The 22,681-nt window shown below is 38.2% G+C and overlaps 1 protein-coding gene across 1 annotated transcript in view; it reads right to left on the reverse strand.

Moving 5' to 3' along the window:
- The window catches only part of CFAP221 (cilia and flagella associated protein 221), a 37,616-nt gene extending 18,215 nt beyond the window's left edge, over positions 1 to 19,401 (reverse strand). The window contains exons 1-12 of the mRNA XM_081934051.1: positions 19,305 to 19,401; positions 15,385 to 15,546; positions 13,256 to 13,356; positions 12,506 to 12,592; positions 12,281 to 12,376; positions 10,208 to 10,308; positions 7,124 to 7,227; positions 5,829 to 5,988; positions 3,614 to 3,746; positions 3,412 to 3,523; positions 2,729 to 2,840; positions 1,596 to 1,683 (exon numbers count right to left, since the gene is read on the reverse strand). Of these exons, the coding sequence (XP_081790177.1) occupies positions 1,596 to 1,683; positions 2,729 to 2,840; positions 3,412 to 3,523; positions 3,614 to 3,746; positions 5,829 to 5,988; positions 7,124 to 7,227; positions 10,208 to 10,308; positions 12,281 to 12,376; positions 12,506 to 12,592; positions 13,256 to 13,356; positions 15,385 to 15,523 (1,233 nt within the window). The 5' untranslated portion in view covers positions 15,524 to 15,546; positions 19,305 to 19,401. The remainder of the gene's footprint in view (positions 1 to 1,595; positions 1,684 to 2,728; positions 2,841 to 3,411; positions 3,524 to 3,613; positions 3,747 to 5,828; positions 5,989 to 7,123; positions 7,228 to 10,207; positions 10,309 to 12,280; positions 12,377 to 12,505; positions 12,593 to 13,255; positions 13,357 to 15,384; positions 15,547 to 19,304) is intronic.
- Between the last annotated feature and the right edge of the window lie 3,280 nt (positions 19,402 to 22,681).

Consider the following 22,681-nt stretch of genomic DNA (forward strand, 5'->3'; position numbering starts at 1 on the left):
AAGAGACAGAGAGAGTGAGAGAGAGATAGAGAAAGACAGAGAGAGAGAAAGAGAGAGGGAGACAGAAAGACAGACAGAAATAGAAGGAGAGAGAGAAAGAGAAAGGCAGAGAGAGAGAGAGAGAGAGGGAGAGAGACGAGGGAGAGAGAGAGACAGAGGGAGAGACCACTTGGACTGTCTTCGCATCTGGGATGCGTGGGTCTTTCCCACTGAGACGAGCAGGTGTTGTTTCTAGAAATCACTGCGTGCAGGAAATATATGTGTGTGTTTGTGTGTGTATACATGCACATACAAGTGTCATTTCTTCAGTGTTATCACAGAAGTGAGTACACCCCTTAACATTTTGCAAATATTTAAGTATACTTAAATATTTACAAAATGTTAAGGGGTGTACTCACTTCTGTGATACTCTATATATAAATATATGTATGTATATGTTCTAGCTGTGCTCCTTTAAATCTTTTCTGCTACAGTTAATAAAGCTATTCTTTGTTGTAAATTGATCCACATTTTTCTTTTTTTTATTCTCTTATACGTTAATAAGGATACAGTGTTATGCAGAGGTGTACTTATAACAATTTTATAGACAAATGATACTATTTACAGTCACGCGGGGGGCGCGAAATGTTTTCTTCTTCCTAGGGGGGGCATGACAGAAAATAATTGAGAAGCACTGTCTTAATGCCATCGTAAGCCAACAAAGCCAAGCAATTTTTCACTTTCAGTCTGGATTGCTGCACAGCCCTAATAATAATTTCAAAGTGCTTGGGAAGGGATTGTAATTATAACACCATCTATCCAGTTCCACATCCCTGCTGTTCATTAAAAATATATATTTTCCAGGGAAAACTGGCTTGGAGTAGAGAGCTATCTTTTAGAAAGAATAAATTGAGAGAAGATGGGACTCACAGAATAGAGAATAGAAATACAAAACAAAGGGTTGGAAAGTGACATATCTCTGGTTTCACAGAAGAGCTCATGTTCTTCTATGGGACAGGACATCATCCAAGTGCAATATGACATATACAAAATGAAGGGCTCCAAAAGAAATAAAGCAGTCGTGCTATCTTTGGATCCAAACCACAAGAGACTATGGCTATATGTTCCCAAAGGGATTGTCCACCAGACTATCCCTGTTTCTCTTCTCCTGCTCCTCTGTTCTTTTGACATTGCATGTGAACTCTGGAGTTAGGAAAATAAACCATTTTTAAAAATAAGAGTAAGATATACAAAAGATTATGACAACAATGATGATGTCTGCTGTGTTTCAAGATAAGTTCCCATCTTCTTTAGTCTAAAAATTTATTCTACCCTCCTGATATTTCCCAGAATATATGAAGCCAGAGTTCCAAAACTGTTTCTTTTCTGAAGGCAACTGGACTTTGTTAGTATTTTCTTGGAAAATGTTTTGCTTTTCATCCAAGAAGCCTTTTCAGTTCCTGAAGCAAAAGGTTTTCAAAGCAAACATGAAGGAAGTCCAGTTGCCTTTTGGGGAGAAAAAACATCTTTGGGACAACCATGACCTGCATTATTGAGAATCTCCATAGATATATAAAAAGCCAGGGATTATTTTTATACTTTATAACTCTACTCACCTTGTAAAGTTCTTCTTCTTTCAGTCGATCTTCAAGGATTTGCTTTTGAAGAGTTGGACATATTGGATCTTTACCTAAATGAACTTGCCTATGTTTGAAATTCAAAAGAAAGAGAGTTTCAATAAAAAAAAAATCAGTTCAGACAAAAGCCCTCTTGACCAACAATTCTTCCATCTGAAGAAAAATAAACCTAATATAAAAGTGACTTTTGTAGATTACCTGCTCACTGATCTACTGTCACTTCACTACACACATCAAATTAATCAATCATGTTGATGCACATGACTGACAGTGAGGCGACAGGATGGATAACAATATTCTAGAGTTGAATTTTTTAAAAAATCCACTTATTTTAGTCAAAGAAATGAAATTAAATTTGTGCTCCTGAAGTCACACAATTTTAAAATGCTTGGCTGACTTATGCTTCATGGGGTTTTCACAAATTTAGATCTGGGGACTTGTAATTAATAATGGACAAGTTAGGTCAAAGATCATAATGGCTAATTCATACATATGAAAAATCATGCGCTTGTTTCAACTCTGGTTGTTAAAACATATCACAATGGCTGGATTCACAGAGCGCAGTAAACCACAAATCATGGTTTCAAAGTAATAAATTAGGTTAACATATTATAGTTTGCCTGGATTTGTTTTTACATTTTTAATGTTTTAGAGCATTATGTTAATCTAGTCAATGGATTGTACCCATTGGTGGCTTTGCAACAATGCTCCTGTTCATGTTAAGGCAATCAATCGATCAAATGATCAAGCAATACATTTATTTATTATTTCCTCTTATTACTTCTGCTTTTTCACATTATTCTAAAACCTCTATCAAGCCTCTTTATCCTTGGATGTATGTATTATTACACCTAGAGTTATTAAAAGGCTACCAACAGATTTAAAAATGTCTCTTCCCACTTTTGTTGGTATCTGCTGCTTACCTACAGTAAAACAACTAACCATAATTTTAGTACATGTAACAACTGTAATCAGATACAAACTGAGAAATGATAATTATGTAACTTTTATTGCAAAACCACTTTTATTAATATGCTAAGTGGCAGAATGATTTGATCGGAAGAGTTATTTTAACTTCCTGCCTGTTTGGTATAAAGTGTGCCATCACTCACCACTTAAGTTGATTAATTTCCTCTTCTTGTATATCCTGTTTGACTTTTAGTTGAAAAACGGCTTCTTTTATCTGTCGTGTTTTAGTTCCTCCATCACCTTGTCCTCCTAGGACTGCATAACACAGAAATAAAAAACTGTTAATCAGGATATTAAAAGGGCAATGAATTACTTGTTTCAGGGTAACATTAAGCACATTTCCCATACTAATATCCCAGATATTAAGTATCTGACAGAAGCAGAATTATTGAGAAATTTCAAGATTTCAAAACACTGATATCAGGAGCATCCTAAGATAATTAACTTAATTATTATTAAATTATTATCATTATACATGATACACATGCACATAACACACACACAATAAATGCTAATCTATTATATATATGATAAATTTGTGGAGTCCTTGGTAAAATAAATTTAAACTGTATATAACAGTGCAGGATAAAATTTAATATTAAGTATAATAAGAACACACATTGGGACTGACAAAAATCACTGTCAGTTCATTGCAAAAGGCAGTTTAACTGGGACAGCTTCCATCCTGCGCTGAGACCTTTAACACCATCAAACAACATCTGTCTAACTGTCTTTGAGAAGGATTTGATTGGTGAATAAAAATGCCAAAGTGAGTCTAAATATTTGGCTGATTGTGCGACCAAACAATAATAATAAAAGTTATTACCTTCCCTTAAATGTTTAATCTTCAATTTGCCTGGTTCCTGAATCAAAACTGTTCCCACAGCGTAAGGATTTGACAAATCAACAGGGAACCTCAAGTTTTTATATTCAATAGTCTACGAAAATAAATAGGTTATGTCAAAATGACTATTGAGAATGTTATTTCCTTCCTTTTTAGCAACAATTTATTTTTGTCCATTCTGTACCTGTCCTTTTTGTAGTGGTTTGGGCTTTTTGTCTTCCGGTGATAGTGTTTTATGTGTAAGCCACAACACTGCTCTTTCAGCAGACTTTGGTATTCTTTGCAAAACTGACTCTTGGTTCTCCAAATCTCCTCTTCTGGAATCGGGGGAAAGAAAAGTACAGAAATTTTAGGGGGGGGGGACACATTAGCTTCATTATCTGGGTAATGAACTATTGCTCTAAAAAGGTAAAGCTCTAGTAGAGAGAGGATCCCTTGGGAAAATTACATACATGTATTCATAACACACATGGAACTCAGTTCAAATTATGCAGTACAAACGGAGACATTTCCCTTTTCACCGTATACATTAAACCGGTTCCTGCTATTTTTGAGGAAGAAGAAAGGGATGTACTAGAGCAGAGGTGGGGAACTACGGCCCTTTTATGACTTGTGAACTTCAACTCCCAGAATTCCTAAGCCAGCATGGTTGGTTCAAGAATTCTGAGAACTGAAGTTCACAAGCCATAAAGGGGCCACACTTTATGGGGATTCTTGAAATCTGAGGCCAAAATTGGCAAATTGCTTCAGTGGCATGGAATGCAATGTCACTTCTCCAGACTCAATTGTAATTAAAATCTTTGCATATTATTTATGTTAAACCGGCTTGTTTAATACTCCAAAACAGTCCATTCTTTAAATGTCTTCAAGGGTAGCTTGCTCCCTGGAGCCCTGAAGGCTTAGATATGATTGAATGTTTCTGGTGTCAACTATGTTCTCCTGACTGAAATAGGGTGACTTCTTTCCTCACAGGCATCATCTTTGCCCTTATCAATCTAATGATCAACTGTATCTTCTTGGCACTTGTCAATGCTTCCTGCAGCCAGTTTATAAACGGAGTATCAAAAAAAGGAGACAGCTGGTTTCCTACTCCTTGTCTCCATCACATGTCATACTGCATTAGCTAAACAACAAGGGAAGGGAGAAGAAAAGCAAGCTGACCTCTCTTTAGCGAACAGAAAAAGCTACTTCTCGGTGCAGCTGGGATTGAGGAGAAGTCATAGCTCCATGGTTTCTTGGAGGAAGAGGAGGAGAGGAATCCAGAAGACAGATGAGGCTGGTGTTCTCAACAATGTGAAAGCTATTTCACAAGTTTAGAGAAGGTAATATCATTACAGTATTTCCTCTGGTGTTGGAGCCTAGTTGATTAACTTGTGTTCATCATCTTCAGTTAATCAGTTTAGTTTCTGAAGACAACTGGAATCCATAGCACAGCAGGGCCATGAAATGCCAACATTAGTGAGTCCCTTGCAGGTGGAAAGGGCCTATGACTAGTGAACCATTTTATAACAACCTAGTTCCATTTGTTTCTTTTTACAGGTAGTCCTCGACTTAGGATCACAACTGAGGCCAGAATTTATGTTGCTAAGTAAGAAATTTGTTAAGTGAGTTGTGTCTCATTTTTATGATTTTTCTCGCCACATTTCTTAATTGAGTCAATATGATCGTTAAGTTAGTAACATGGTGGTTAAGTGAATCTGACTTCCCCCATTGACTTTGCTTGTCAGAAGGACACAAAAAGTGATCATATGACCCAGGGACACTGCAATCCTCAAAAATATGGAACAGGTGTCAAGGATCTGAATGTAACTCACGTGACCATTGGATACAATGGTCATAAGTGTGAAATATTGTCCTAAGTAATTTTTTTCAGTGCTCTAAACGAACTGGTCACTAAACGAACTGTTATAAGTGGAGAACTACCTATATATTAAGTGATTCTGTTGCTGACATGCTGTCCCACCCTCACCTTATAACTCAAATGAAAACTTTTCGCCTAAATTTCCCTTCCAGCCATTGTTTTCCATGGACAATTGTTTTGTGAAATAATTCAGTTTTGCTACTTTCCTCTACTAAGTGATAGGAAACATGGTTGAACAATGTTATCTTTTCACTAGTCCAGAATCCATTAACTTGGTAAACATGACTCTAGTAGTCAAACTATCACCGAGGCAAGCACCTACAGATTGCAGGGCAAAAAAAGGGTTTAACCAGGACTGATATTTTATAGTACATATAATGGGAGATATATGTGAATAACATTTTAAACATGGTATGTTTTTGGGAACATTTGACCTACTTAATTGATATAGTTTTTGATTAGGTAACTCTCAGCTGCAAATATTATCTAATAAAGATCTCTGTTAGCTAATATTCAAAACTTTATGAGCTTCACATACATTACGTTTAGGTGCGGGATAGACGTTCCCGTGAATGTACAACTGTAAGGTTTTGAGTCAAACTGCGAAATCCACAATTGGATTTTTATTTGGGCTGTCCCATATTCAAAAGGTGCAAACGTAACCATCACTTCTGCTTTCCCACTGGATGGAATTATTCCTGTAATGAACAAAGAAAATGTTATGTTGGAGTTAATGTACTTATTCTAAAAATCTGCTGTTCTTTTCCTGTCTAAATACATATATTCTATGCACATGCTGTGCACATGTTGTTCCAAGTGCTGCGAGAGAGAGAGAGAAAAATTGATCAGCTGATTGGAAAACGAAATACTGCTAGGCAAAGCAACCTTCAACTACTTGGATTGCTTTCTAAAGAACTAGCATGTCTCATCTCTGAACCTTTGTACATATCATACATTGACTGTCCTTGTGGCCCAATGTACCAAAACATGATTCTGGAATAAAAGTAGCTTGGGACTAAATTATTTTTGAATTCAAAAGTCTCTTGTTTCCCTGGGAAAACTTGGATCAGGTTTCCCAAATAATCAATTTATAGCTAGTATAATACATTTAATTTAATTAGTTAGTTTTTGCATTTCTCAACTCCCCGTCTCCTTCAGATCATTCTGCTATTTTGAATTAGTGGGTAGGATCAACTAGATGCACTGGCCTGAAAAGCCCAATAAAAAAGTACTCCTGCCTGTGTGAGTTGGTGGGTTTTGAAAATTTTGAGTACATTGCTTCCCCTTGAATTTCAGTTAGGATTGCTTTCTAAGAAGTTCATGACATGATTTTTCTAATTCATCCTTTTCTAAATCCTTCCCATGATTGTTCTTATTGTTCCTTCCAATGTCTGGACACAATGATGCAGAGGATTTAAAATCAACCTACAGTGTTTTGATTACGAAAGGTCAGTTTTGGTTAGCTTTACCAAAAGAGCCTCTATGAACCACTCCTATTCTACTGAGACTGGCATCTAAGGCAGCCTAAATTTTGGGAAGACTGTCTGTATTTTGAAGGCCTATGCTTGAGCAAATGTCCCCATTATTAAGGCAGAATAAGAAGGAAGTCTATACATGGTAAGTTGATTTGCTTTGGGTGTATAAATTAGAACCTATGGATAGGTTCACATAACATGCTCAGTGAAAATCAAACAGAATTTGGAAGGATTTAAGGTGACACATGAAATCATCCTGAGAGATAGCCATCTAAGGTTCATTCATTCATTCATTCATTCATATTACTATGTAAAATTCCAAACATTCATGAAACACGGCTTCCCTTTCAGAACTTACCTGACATGGGTTGTACAGTAAATGCTTTGTGGGATTGAAGGTACTCAATCTGAAACTCAAAATCTATGGGGCAGCTGCACTGCAGTGGGATCACATAGGGCTTACTGAAAAAGGAGAACAGGACCAAATAGCAAATAATTATATTCAAATTTGCAATATTATCATTCCAGCAGCAGCATGACAAAAAAGATGCTGATAGGATGGCATAAAATCCTGAACTTGTAAACAGGGAAGCAATGATCAAAATAACGCCTACCACGTGTTAAATTAAAGCTTGTTCCAATTTAAATGATTTGCACCCAAATTTTATTTAAAATTATTTCATATGGACACTGGAGAACATGCTACATGAATATGCAGCCCTAATCAAGCAACTATATTAGATAAGTTATGGTTTCATATTTTACGAAAGTTGGCAGTCCTGTATTAATAATTGAAAACACATATGCATTTACCTCTGTATGTATGTAATTTATTTTAGTAAGATTTGAGCTTTTGCATTATGAATTCACATAAAAGAAAAAGCAGCCTCCTGTTTTCATGAGTAAAAAATAGACTTCACTTGATTTTAATTTAAATATTCTTCCTTTTTAAAAATTAAGAATTAAAGCTTCACTGCTGTAATTTATTTATTTATATTTCATACTTCTGTTCCATCCATTCCCCTGCAACCCTGTTAAATTCAGTGAGGCTTACTTCTTTAATAGGTCTGCAATATTGCACTACTTGTTATGATTTAAAAAACATGCAACCTCAAAGACTTTGTTCTGTTTTTAAAATACAGCAAAGTCTATGAAACTGCGCATTTTAAATTCAGTAAATTTAATTCTGTAAAGCAATCTGAAAAAAATCACTAATGGCTGCAGCTGGAAAACTACAATTTTTCACTTCCATTAATGGGATTCTTCAAGTGGAATGACATGAATAATGAAAATGAACCCCCGTCACAGAAATAACTTGCTGGAAAGTTTTTTTTCTATAGCAAGGGACATTTGGAAACTAGATTTCTTTACCAAAAAGGGTAGAATTGAGGAAGACGTACTCTATATCTTGACTCTTACTTGTAATATATACTACATATACTGTACCATATTTATAAAGCCTTGTTTAATAATTGATATGATTATGCATGAGTTCATCTCTTGTTTAGGGCAGAAGCTTAAATCAATAAAGAAGCTTTACTCCAAACCTCAGTATGGAATACAAGGGTGAAGCAATGAATGCAATTCTGCCATGACCCTCTAGGCCAGTGTTTCTCAAACTTGGTGACTTTAAGTCCTGTGGCCTTCAACTCCCAGAATCCCCCAGCCAGCATAGCTGGCAGGGGAATTCTGGGAGTTGAAGTCCACAGGACTTAAAGTCGCCAAGTTTGAGAAACACTGCTCTAGGCGGGCATCAGGCAATGGAGATTCAGGAAATGGATTTCCTCCATAAAATCCAATGCTATTATAACTAGCATGTAGCTTCGATTTGTAACTTCATTTTGTACCTTCTTGAGTATCTAGTAATTTCCCCCCCAAGTTAAACTTTTCTGTGCAGCTTGCAATTCCGTCTATTATTCAGAAGAAAAGCCCTGAATATTCTCCATTTAAGTATATTTCATTCCATGAACTCCAATATAAATAAACTGTCTCAGTTGAATCCTGTCTAGCCAATTACAATGGAATCTGGTGTTACATACAGTACTTCCTAAAAGCAATTATTTCTGTCTTTCTTGTTTGTGTGAATAGTAACAAGAATATATTTCTTTGAGGGGGGTTTAAGAAGTTCAACCTGGGAAGCATTTCTATCCTTTGCGAATAAAGGAAGCCATGGATGTATAGAAAGTATGGGCCAAGGATTAAAGCGGGAGGAAAGAAAAGGAAAAAAAAAAAGACAGCATTTGTAACGAAAAAAAATAAAATAAAATGTAAGATTTAAAAGTAGGGGGAAATTTTTTTTAGAAAGAATAATCCCCTAATCCTACTCAGATGCACTCAGAAATAATTCTCAGTTCATTTAACGAGTATGTTAGATGGAGAATTTGAACATTCTTGAGAAATAATGCAAGAGTATCCTGAAAGCTAGAGATAGGCAGGGCTGACATAAATTTCAGACCTTGCACCAACAAGAGATATGTGAAATTTACAGCAGAGAGAACACACAAAGCTCTTTATATAACTTTTTTCAATTATGTAAACATCTGCTTCTACAAACAGAAAAGAAGTTCAATGCTTGAATATACAATTGAAGTTGGTATCATGAACTGCAGGTAAACTTCAACAGGCAGGGATGGCATATTTGAGTAGAAAACTTACTACTACCAAGTTATACTACTTATAGAGGAGAACATTTGTAGTTCAGAAATGAAATGAGGGGTCATTGGTGTTCTCTGAGCTTGGTTGTTTTCTTGCAGATGTTTCATTATCCAAACTGGGTAAAATCATCATTTTGATGTTACCTAGTTTGGGTAATGAAACATCTGCAAGAAAGCAAATAAGCTCAGAGAGCAGTAATTCTACTCAGTTTATACTATGAACACACTATTATTTCATAGCAGTTATCCATAGGCATATTATTTCGCTGTATATAATCATTTATCCCCACCAATATAAAGGTGTTCATATGGGAATGCTTTACCCAGAGAAAAAGATGAAACAAATCCTGGTTTGTTTGTTTTTCAAAACAGTAAGATTAGGGGAAAATTAAAAAAAGAGAAATACCTCCCTACCAATCACATTTTCTTAACAGATGTAAGGCTCCAGAAAACAAAAATATTATCTAGATATTCAGTCTCCCGCTTTCATTTTTTCTCTTTACAAATGTTCTCAGAGTCATCAGTGAACACAACCAGGGTGTAATAGCTATCAGTAGTTTTACAAAGTAATTCCAGAATTACATTTCACAGTGCCTCGTCACCAAATGAAAAATATATAAATATGGTTACAATAAAAAACTTCAATTGCATTTCCCGATTGAATTAATGCTGTAGATGAGGCATTCTGTTCTTTCGCTGCCCACCGGCCAAAGTCTAATTATGCTCATTCTTTTTATCATGCATGAAGAAGAGATGAAAGAAAAGTTATTGCTTTAATAGCCACTTGCCATTGTCCCAAAGGAACATCCGACAAATTAATGTAGGATGGAAAGTCTACATTATTCATCACAGGATAGGCATGGAGAGGGATCAGCAAAGTTTCATCTCCCTGAGAAGAAAAGAAGAGAAGGATACAGACAGTCTCAGAGGAATTGTGATCTAGGGGGAAACTAGTTCTGCTCTCTTACACAGTTAAGGCTACACTGCTCATATGACTTAAATAATTATGGGGATATTTTAATTCCCAGCCAATATAAAACATGCAGCATATGAAAGCCTAATTTTAAGACCTGGGAGGACTAAACCTATTACCATTCCTGTTCTGAAGTTTTGACACCTAAAATAAAGATCTGAATTTTTCCACTTGCATGCATGCACAAATGCAGGTACACCATGTTATTTCTTATAGGGTGGGAAACATTGTAGACTTTCTACGAGTTAAATACAATATTAGATTGTTAACAGAGGGCTTTGATGCTTAATTTTGCTGTTGGCTTACCTGTTAACTACCTTTTCTTAGATATATGGTAGTAGATAGATGACAGGTTAAATTAGACATAAATAGATATGCAGAAATTTATAAATTGTAGGCTTGCTTTGCAAGGGGCAGAAACTATTATTGCTGCAATACATTTATCAGTATTCAAGTAGGGGGACTATATCTCTAATCAGTTTGTCTGTTTGTCTGTCTGTTTGTCTGTCTATCTGTGTGTGTGTGTGTGTGTGTGTTTTGTCTCTTCTAATGCACATTTAAAAATGTTTTGTCTGTTTTATTTCATTAAAAAAATCTTTTTTGGAGCTTTTATTTTAACTTTCTGGATAAAAAAATATTGTATTAAAAAAGAATAAATATTATGCTGAGTTCAGAAAAGGGTGCCAAGGTACATGGAAACATGAGTTCTAAGCAGAAAAAAAAAACATAATGAAACCTAGCTACAATTCGCTATGCATCAATGTATTGCACGGTTGGTGGGATGCAACCAGTTTCTTGGTTTGCAAGACAAGCTCTAAATCAGAAATCCTAACAGAGTAAAAGAAATTTGAGCTTTGGTTGAAGTTGTGATAAATTGGCCAAAATGAGCCAAAGTGATCAATTCTGTCAATATAATTACCGATCACATCTGGCACATTTTGGCCAATTTACTAACGTTCATCACAATTAGTATGAAAGCTGAATGTAGCACAACTAGAATTAAAGCTGATAACGTAGTTAACATCTTACAAAATGTTCATGAATGTTTTTAAATAAGCGTCCCAGTTCTTAGGAAAACAATAAGAAAATGTTGGAAACCTGTCACCTACTGTTCTGTCCCAAACCTCTACAATATATACGGACGCAGACTTGGCTGTCTGGCACAACTAAGGAGGGAGATAAGCAACCCCTTGGCTGGGAGCCCACAAAGCTATCTTTAAGGCTTGAACTCACGAAATTCTCCCAATCTTTCTCTATGGCTGGATCAGTAAATTGTTGTTTCCTGCAAAATTCCTCTCCCATCCCCCCACCTATAAGCTCTCGGGGAGAGGCAATCAGTAGCCACCTGTTCCTATTTCCTTCTGTGACCCTTTTTCCAAAGCTGCTCCCTCCTCCTCGCAGCCCTACGCATACGTACATCAGGGACAGCCTCCCTCTGTTCTTCCTCACTGCTCCCTGACTCAGACACCACCTGGTGGCCAACAGGTCTCTCTAGTCCCTGCTCTGACTCCGAACTTCCTCAGCCTCCAGGGCAGTCCCATAGTGTTCATCGCTGTCAGATTTCACCAACAGCTCAGCTGGCCGCTGTTGGGTCACAACACCTACTTTATTTTAAACTGAAGTATATATTCCTTTTTAGCATCTATTTCCCCCCCTAAACTGGGTGCATTCTCTTTTGATGGGCCTTGGAACAAAATAACTTGAAGAAAAGGAATGAGTCAAAGAAGCTAGTAAAAGAAGCTGATCATTAAAGAGTCTAAAGAATCTTCAATCTAAGCATAGCAAAAATATTCATTGTATATGTTGATATCATGAACAGTCAGCAATATATTGATTGACATTTAGAAGGAAAGGAGAGTTCCTATCTAGATCTATTGTCTTTTCTTACCTGAGAATGGATTCGGATGCAGTCGTGATAGTATCGCCATTCATCAGGGCAAAAATCAACCATTACTGTAAAGGACAAGCCAGGGACAAGCCGCTGCTATAAAAACAGAGCAGAACAATTTCCTATGGAAGGCTTCAAACTATTTCTTTTGCAATTTGGCGAAGTTCAAAAAGGAAGAGATAAAATTAATGTGAGCACTCTCAAGGTTACTGAACCGACACTTACAAGTTTGTTATATTTGATCTGGAAATAGTTTGTCTCCGGCGGAATAATATGAATGTTTATAACTTCTCCGGAAATATTTATCAGTTTCTATAGGATAAAGCAAATAATTCAAAGAAAGAAAAAAAGATGTTCCTGTCAGTATTTTTGGCACAATTACAGACAGAAAGTCATGTAAATAAAATGGTTAACATATAAGTTAATGCGGAGGACACGGATGGAACAGAATACAGTTTGTTGACTATGGCTTCTGAAGTCAATTCAAAGTCCTGAGTATAGCACCTTATACAGCTTAGGACCTCATTATCTTTGGGACTTTCCTCTTCTTGTAGAATCTGTCTGCCCTACTCTGTCTTAGCAGAAAGAAAATACAAAACAAGTGGGATTTGGAGAATCACATTCTCAAGAGCAGCTCCCTCCCTCTAAAATCACATGCCCCCAAGGACAACAATAGCTTTTAGGAACAGTAATTCAATTATTGCTTTTAAAATTACATTATATGTATTTCATTATCTTTATACACTGTACGTGGCTTTGAGTCATAAGGACTATACTTATTTATAAATTAAGCAAATTTATATGGCCATCCAACTCACACATACGAGACCAAGGATGGATTACAACATTAAAAATCACAACATTAAAGCCTCTAACCCACCCACCCCAAAAATGTATGTGGGTAAATAATAAATAACGTTAATAAATGCATGAACTCATTTCAGGGTATCAGCTCTCAACTCTTTCGTTACTTACCAGCACTTGCTGATGATGTTTTTCTACCTCAAATCCTCCATAATGCATGACGGCAGGTTTAGCCTGTATAGTATTATTTCTTACTAGCTTTGTATAAATCTCTGAAATTAAAAAAAGAAACAAAACAATAATTGGCGCAGCCAGACAATAGCTCCAGGAGTTCCCTATGACTAATTTTATTCCATTTTTTTTCTAATATTAGATGGACTGATATAATTAGCTCAAGATCTTCCCTGCACGAAAACAATCCATTTAGCCTACCAAACCACAAACTACCCCATTCCTCAATCTGACAATCTTTTTTTTTCCTGGCCAATATTAGGCTTCATCCTAAGGTAGCATTATGTATGGGATTCAACTGCAGATCAATGATATTGCATTATTCAATTATGTTCTACAGGCAGGGAGGGCCTATTTCAGATCCCACTCCCAAATATTGGGATCCAGGAACCTTCTCTACTGCAGTGCTTCCGCTTTGGAATACCTTAAGATCTAAGACAGCGATGGCGAACCTTTTTTGGCTCGTGTGCCACAAGTGGGGGGAGCGCAGGGGGTCATGTGCGGGCGTGCTGCACCCATAATGCAATGCGCAACCCCCCAGTGCGCATGCGCGCACTATGCATGACCCCCCATTTTTACATGCTTTTTTCGCCCTCCCCAGGCTCCAGAGGCTTTGTAGGAGCCTGGGGAGGGAGAAAAGAGCCTCCCCCGACCCCCTGGAGGCCCTCCGGAGGCTTCAGGGACCTTCCGGAGGCTTCCCTGAAGCCTTCGGAGCGCTCAAAATGATCCTCCGAGCAAACCGGAAGTGACTTCCAGGTTGCTCGGAGGGTCGTTTTAAGCGCTCCGAAGGCGTCAGGGAAGCGCCTCGCGTGCCCTGACAAATGGCTCCGCGTGTCACCTGTGGCACGCGTGCCATAGGTTCACCATCACTGATCTAAGATCTGCTCCCACCCTCTTATCCTTCTGCAAGAGCCTAGGGATCAAATGGGAAGTTCCAAACTGCAGGTGGCTTCTGGACTGATGGCAGAGTCTCCCCTTCCCTCCCCCCCGCTCTCTGTTGCCCCCCCACCCCCCACCCCCGACCATCTTTTCGGATATCATATTGTTGTGTTGCTTTTTCATTGTTTGTTTCATTGTTCCATTATTGTATTTCTCTACTGTTTACGCTCCTTTCATTTTCTTAGGATTGTTAAGCTGCCTAGCATAGCCCCATGGTGAGATAGGCAGCTAGTAAATTTAACAAATAAGTAATATTCTCTGTTCAGAATCAGAATAGAGCTGGAAGGAATGTCTAGAATGTCAGAAACAATGCTGTTTCTGTCTATGTTTCTGTCAGTACTGTCTATGACTATGTATATTTACCCATGTATATGGCTGTAGTGTTATTATATCTTATTATCTTCTTTACTACCTCCTCTTATTGGTATTATGATTATTATACTGTTGCTTTGCATGTACTCTGAGAGTTTTTTGCACCAGAGAAATATTCCTTATGTGTCTATATTCATACTTGGCTAAATAAAGTATTCAAATTCAGATTATTTTACAGGATGATAAATGTCTTGAAAGAATATAAAAGGGGACTGTTAATTCAGTGAAATTCTCTGTTCTCCACTGGCAATGCCCTATGTTTCCCCCTTCCTCGACCACTGGAAAAGGATGTTCCAACCTCAGGAGTGGATTGCAAGTGAGGAAGAAAGGGGAGTGCATCAGGGGTGAAATCCAGCTGGCCTTGACAGGTTCTGGAGAACCGGTAGCAGAAATTTTGAGTAGTTTGGAGAACCGGCAAATACCACCTCTGGCTGGTCCCAGAGTAGGGTGGGAATGGAGATTTTGCAGTATCCTTGTCCTGCCACGCCCACCAAGCCATGCCACACCACTCCCACCAAGCCACACCTACAGAACCGGTAGTAAAAAAATTGAATTTCACCACTGGAGTGCATGGTATTATTATTAATATTATTATTATATTAACAGAGACAGCAACAACTGGTGATAATTATTAGATTTTAAAATGAATTTAGATACAACAAGCCTATAAGCTGAGTTGATAAGCAATCAAGTTTGTCAAGATTATTAAGGTAATCAACAATTCTTTTCTGCCTGAAAATAGTCAACTAATCACTCACTTGATTCTAGGAGGTGATTGGGAACATCAATTGTTTGCTGGGCCTCCTCCACAAAGCTGTCCAGACGAAGGGATGGAGGACTTCTGAAAGACCCTTTGGTGCTATGGAAGTCAGTCTGAATATTACTCACAACTTCCATCCTCTTGTTGGAATTTACCGTTTCTAGAATAGCAAAAAGATAGTTCCTTGTTACCTGATACAAAATAAGTAACATAAAAAAACCCTTCCCTGGAATCCAGGGTGTCAAACCCAATCACATTGTGGGCCATATCGTGACATATTGGGACGTTTTTTGCCTTTGAGGAGCCAGGGTGGGTGTGGCCTGCATGGAGCGTATCCGGCCTGTGGGCTGTCAGTTTGACAGGCTTGCTGTAATCCCTTAATTCGGGGTACAATCAGGGCAACTGGATGGAACTGAACGTTTACTGGCCAGATGCCCTTCCTGACACCAAGTGGAGTTTGCAGCAGATATTTTTTCTTTATGCCTAGGAGAGAAACATCTGCTGCTACTTGGGATTGAACTCTCAACCTTCCAAGTGGGAGGTGAGCATCCTCACAACTAGGCCACCTTGCCACTACATATAGACATTTTACATGCATCAATACATTTATTTCAACTGCTATGTGGTATACAAATTCGTAAGATTTTCCAATGAAATTAAACAAATGATTGCTGCCCACAGCTTGAAATGATTCAACCCCCCCACCCCTGGATCTGTCTATTTGATAATTATTCTCCTCAGACAATATTTAGAAGTATCTTAACTTTTCCAGTTTTTTCTTCATTCGCTTAATACGTGGCATAATAGTAGCATTTAAAGTTTAAAATAACTTTAGAATGACTTGTTTACAAAATGAAGATAAATATACAACACAGTACTACCTAGAAGAAATTATATGTCCTATTGGAATAAGATGAATTATTTAAATGTAAATCTATCTTGAGGCCAAGCACAGAAAATTAAACTATAAAATGCCAGTTCCCAAAATATGACTTTTTGACAGCTGTCACTGCCAATTCCCTCACAATGTCAAAGGGAAACAAATACTTTTTCAGGAAGATACAATATATTATAATGTGAAGCTGACCATTAAACAGCATCCCAATGCCAAATCTTCTTACATCTAACCAAAGAGGATGAGATTGGAGGAACTGAATATGTACAGCCTGGAGGATAGGACGGACAGCAGGGGACATGACTGAAACCCTTAAATATATTAAGAGTAAGAATAAGGTTCTAGAAGGCAGTATTTTCACTATTAAGCAAAAATCAAGAACACAGGGACATAACCTCAAACTGATAGGAGAGAAAGTTCAAAAGTACTGTTACAAAGTATTACTTCAAAGAAGGAGTAGTAGAAGTTTGGAATCAACTTCCATCAGAGTTAGTGGGTCAGTCATCTGTAACAAAGTTTAAACCTGCTTCAGATAAACCCATCATAATAAGCAGAAAAGCACCTGCCACATAACACCTTAGACTTAACAAATTTCAATAAAAAAGACAATCAAGTCTAGATAATGGATGTGGCAGTACCCGGAAACAGCAGAATAGAAATATAAAGACCTGCAAATAGAAATACAATGATTGTGGAAAAAGAAAGCAACGGTAAATAGGAGCTTTGAGTGAATAGGAGCATCGAGCACCACCAGTACTGATAAATTCACTATCAGTCAATTGCAAAAGGCAGCTTTACTCAGAACAGCTTACATCCTGTGACAATGTCTGTAATGCCATTAAACACCCACATCTGCCTATTCCAGGTCCTTAGAAAGAACTTGAGAGGTAGACAAAAATGCCAAACCAGTCTGAACATCTGGTTTACCGTGCGCCAAACCACAATAAGAAAAAAATAAAAAATAAAAAATTAATTAAAAAGAAAACAAAAACAAATAAAACACTCAAAAGGCACACTCGATGGATCATTGGGTCTTTTTCTGCTGTCAGTTTTCTCTGTTTCTATGTCTTCCCTCACCAACCGCTAGGTCCATACACTTTACCAACTCAGAATTTGGTTAACAATGCTTTACTAGTAAATTGTAATTGCCTGAGCTTATGCATCATACCAAATCATAAAACCTAGTTTACAAGTGACAATGGCTGAAAACACACATTCATACTTCAAACAAATTACATTAGATTCATGATGCGGGAATCAATTTCTCTAGTCTTGTTCTATTATGGCTTTAGGTTGCTGAGCTAGCTACCTAAAAGGCATGAGCAAGAAATCCTGTATTGAGAAGAAAAAAAGTGAGGATGCAGTTTTTAGTTTATTGCTGTGCTGTAGCTTCTATATCTCTCTTCCAAGAAAATATAATACTGACTTACCTCAGCAGGTAGCATCACCTAGCTGAAGGGTTTAAAAGCTCAACAAGAATGGGCAGCAAAGTGACATTAAAAAGTCACTCCTTCTTTCCATCTAGTGGTTGTCTTGATTAGATATGGTGAGTAGTACTTGAATGCAATGGGGCATAGATGGCTCAGCAGTTAAAGATGCTGAGCTTGTCAGCTGGAGAGCTAACAGTCCGGGTTTGAGAGCTGAACTCCACGCAACGGGATGAGCCCCTGTTACTTGTCCCAGCTCCTGCCCATCTAATAGTTTGAAAGCATGAAAATGTGGGTAGATTAATAGGTACCACTTTGGTGGGAAGGTAACAGTGTTCTGTACGTCTTTGGCATATATTCATGCTAGCCACATAATCATGGAAAATTTCTTCAGACAACACTGGCTACCTTGGCCAAGAAATGGAGACAGAGTTGGACATGTGCCAGTTAGTTTCTGGAGCTTTCCTTTTCCATTATGGCACAGCTGAGATGGACAAACTGCATATAGGTAGTCCTCGAATTACGACTCCGAGTCCAAAATTTGTGTTGTTATGCAAGACAGTTAAGTGAGTTTAGCCCCATTTTATGACTTTCTTGCCCCAGTTGTAAAAGGAATCACTACATTTGTTAAGTTACTCAGGATTAGTAACTGGCTTTTGCATTGACTTTGCTTATCAGAAAGTCACAAAGATCACATAACCCATAGCCTTTATTGTCATTATACATCATGTATACAACGAAATTAGTTGCATACCCAGGGACATTGCAAACATCATAAATGAGTCCGTTGCCAAGCGCCTCAATTTTGATCACATGAGCATGGAGATCCTGCAGTGGTTGTCAGTGTGAAAAATAGTCATAAGTCACATTTTTTCAGTGCCATTGTAACTTGAAATGGTCATCAAATAAATGGTTATAAGTCGAGGACTACCTGTGTACCTTTCTTAAAAATATATAATTTTACAAATAATAAAAAAAAATATTATACACCTTTCTTCAAAATGTGTAATTGTATAAATAATATAAAACATGTACTGTAAATAATGATCTTGGTACCTAGAAAAAAAGCAAGCTAGCTTCTTCACATGCTTATACATAGATTCAGCTGAGTGGAGTGCTGATAATTTAGCAGCAAGCAGAATACTTGCTAAAAAAAAAAAAGAAATCTTCAGTGCAATGCCTAGCATTTCCAATTGAAGCCCCCTGCTATATCTGTGCATGTGTGTGTATGTATATATTTATACATATATTTACACACACACACATACACTTAAGGGAGATAAGGGGATAGAGGTTGGACTAGAAGACCTCTAAGGTCCCTTCTAATGCTATGATTTTTTGACCTGGGGACTAGTTAAAGCAGAGAGTTCTGGCGAGGTGGACATAGAACCAGTAGTAAAATGTGCAAGTGGTAACTTTTAGTCTTAAGGCGAAACAGAAAGAAGCCACTACTAGATCAAAGGGGGAAGGCGCTGCTCCGAAGGAGAGGAGTTTGAATTTGCAACGGACCCCAGAAACTCCCAATTACCGCCCCCCCCCTCCACGGCCTTTCCCAGTTTTATTTTGTCTTTCGCTTGGAGGGACCGGAGAACCTACCAGGAGCGAAGGTGCGATCTGTAGCTCACAAACCACTTCGCGCCCGCCCGCCTCAAAAGCTTCGGTTGCTATGCTGGTTGTCAACTGTGACGTTCTAGAGCGCTAAGCGGGCTTTGGACCATACCATTCTCTAACCCTGGGGGGGGGAGAGATAAGGAGAAGAGATGTAACAAGTTGACGGACGGGTCAGCAAAGCCCTACAGCCTCTCTCAGTCGTGGAAAGCCGAATGGTTTTGTACTTGTTCGGGTTGCGCTGCAACTCTTAGAAAAGGGTTGGCGTTGAATAATAGAGACAGCGCTGTACAGTTAATTACTAGCGATTAATCAGTAGCAAATCGTGGCAATTCATTATTTAGCCGAGACGGCCAAGGGATGGCAAGACTTTAATTTGAATTTGAAAGGGGAAATGGGGCGGGTAGAATTAATAAAGAGGGACACGGTGAACACCCTCATTCCTTTTGCCTTTATTATCTCAGCTCCATGTATATAGTTCCGCTTCAAGTCTGTTTCCCAAAAAACGATATCCAAGAAACATCAAATAAAAAAATAAAACAGTGAAGAGTTGAGAAATAAATGTGCCAGTACAGTCACTGTAAAAATATGTTGATACATTTGTAGCTGCTAAAGCTACATATTTAAAAGGATATATATGGTTAACCCATAGTTTGCAGTCGATATTGTGTATTGTATAGATATGTGTGTCCATGCCTACATTGCTCAGCTTGATAGTAGCAAATAACTGACAACTGATCTTGAGAGCACTAGGATAGAAGAATGAAATATTCTAGGAAATATTAAAAAGACAGAATATTATATTTGCCTGGATGAGAAAAGAGGAAACATGTTTTTAAAGACAAAGAGCAGCTCCCTGCCCCCAGCAGATATTTGGTGCCCATTGAGCAAGACTGGGGCAGCCTGTCTACAAGACAATTAGACCTTCAGCTCCAGGGTGATGAGATTCAGACATGACACACACCCCCCAGGACATAATAGGATTATCTATCAGCAGAACTCACCACGTGGCACAAACACCTGGGAACATTACATCACCCTCCAAGTTTCAACCAAACCTGGGAGCTCAAACAATTTATGACCCCTACATAGCCCCATGGGAGTTTGACAGCAACCAATAGAGTACATGCCCTTGTTACAGGAACAGGAAGCTCAAGTTCAAAGCCCAAGAGAGGGCATAAATGCACTCCATGTGGTCAGCTGCCCAAGACCTCAAACCCATGTGGTCCTGTTCACCAATAAACCATCTCTCCAATCAGCCTCCATGTTTCCATTGTCTTTCTCCCCACTTGGAACTCATCAAATGGATATTTCTTCCAACAAGTGCTTTAGTACAATTTCCAAAATCCCTTGAAGGACATGTCTATGAAGTCACTGGGATCTGAGCTTCATTTAAAGATTTTGCATTTTTTTTAAAAAATGCAGTACAGTTCTTATCTGCATTGCATATATTTTCAAATCAAACCAGAGGGTACTGTAGCATTAGGACATGACCTCCAGCATCAGATTACTTCCTTTAGGCCCTCCGTGAGAGGGGAGCATCTTCTTGCCATCTTCTGATTTATTGCATTGTTCTGTGTCAACAGTGGAGACTTTATGGCACTCTTAAAACACAGCTTGCAGTCGTAAGCCCACTGTCAAGAAATACTGTGAGATGAAGCTCAGCAAAGGCTGCACGTTTCCCATTCCTGCCAAGATACATCTTCCTTCCAGTTGAAACAGAGCAGGTATACTTCTAGGTCTGGATTATATATTTTTTGCAAATAAGTCTGTGGAGGGGAGGCAGGATATAAATATTTAAATAAATAATTGGAACTGTTCCAGCTTTTGAGAAAAAAGGTTGACTGAAAGTAGCAGGTTTGCAAATGTACTATGCTCATTTTTTTTATCATTTCTACAGCATTGTGATAAGATAAACAGCATTATCTGCAATAAATATTTTACCCAGATACTAGAAACCAGCCTAGTGGAGGAAGAAACCGTGCTGCTACCTGTAATATATAAACATGAAATTGCAAATGGAATGATTGCCTTATTTCAAGCAAAATTGTGCCAATTATAACTTTTAAGATGTTTGCTTATTTTTAATGGGTCCAACTTCACTATCTGATGCTGTAGAACAGGGGTGTCCAAACATGGGAACTTTAAGACTTGTGGACAAGTCTTAAAGTTCCCATGTTTGGACACCCCTGCTGTAGAAAGTTAGCAACCACCCCTCTCCTAGAAGAATGAAATATTCTAGGAAATATTAAAAAGGCAGACTATTATACTTCCCTGGATGAGAAAAGGAGAAACATGCTCTTGGAAAGCAGCCCCCATCTTTGTTAATAGCCCCAGAAAAACTGGTCCATATTATCTACAAGACAAAAGACCTTCAGCTCCAGGGTGATGGGATTATGATAGGACTCTCCAAGACATAATAGGATTACCTCTCTACCCATCTAGCAGCAGAACTCACCACATGGCACCTGGGGATATTACATCATGCAGCACAGTTCAACCAGGCTTACCTCAGAAAAACTCCTAGGATTTGCACATGACCCCCTACAGCAACCATTAGGATACATTTCTTGCACTGGAACAGGAAGCTCTAGGGCAAGGCCCAAGAGAGAGTATAAATAACACTCACTCTCCACTCCATGTGTTCAGCTGCACCAGAACCATGTGCTTAATGGTTCTGCTCAATTAAACCAGCTTTTCAAGCAGCCTCCGTGTTTCCAATGTCTTTCTCCCCACTTGGAACTGATCCCAGATGGAGGTTTCTTCCAACAATGCAGAGCTAAGTTTATATTGTTTGTGGTTCCTTTTGTGCAGGGTCCTTTGAATACTGTGGGAATGTTAAACCAGTGTTGGAAGTGATTCTGATACTGAAAGGTTGCACAATCTATATTCTCTAACCATCTCATCCTCTGCCTTTTGCCTTCAATCTTTCCCAATATCAGGGTCTTTCCCAAGGAGTCCTCTCTTCTTATTCGGTGACCAAAGTATTTGAGCTTGAGCTTCAGCTTTTGTCCCTCCAAAGAACAATCAGGGTTGATTCCTTTGGGGTTGATTGATTTGATCTCCTGGCAGGAACTCTCAAGAATCTTGTCCAACACCATAATTTGAAAGCATCAAATTCTTTGGTGCTCAGCCCTCCTTATGGTCCAACTCTCGCAGCCATACATTACTACAGGGAAAATCATAGATTTGACTATACAGACTTTTGTTGGCAAGGTAATGTCTTTTGAATATGCTGTCTAAGTTTGCCATAGCTTTCCTCCCAGGGGTCTTTTCATTTCATGGCTGCAGTCACCACCTGCACTGATCTTGTAGCCCAAGAAAATAAAATCTGCCACTGTTTCCATTTCTTCCCCTTCTGTTTG

Source organism: Natrix helvetica, assembly GCF_964273705.1.
Source record: "Natrix helvetica genome assembly, chromosome: 1".
Classification (NCBI taxonomy): Eukaryota; Metazoa; Chordata; class Lepidosauria; order Squamata; family Natricidae; genus Natrix; species Natrix helvetica.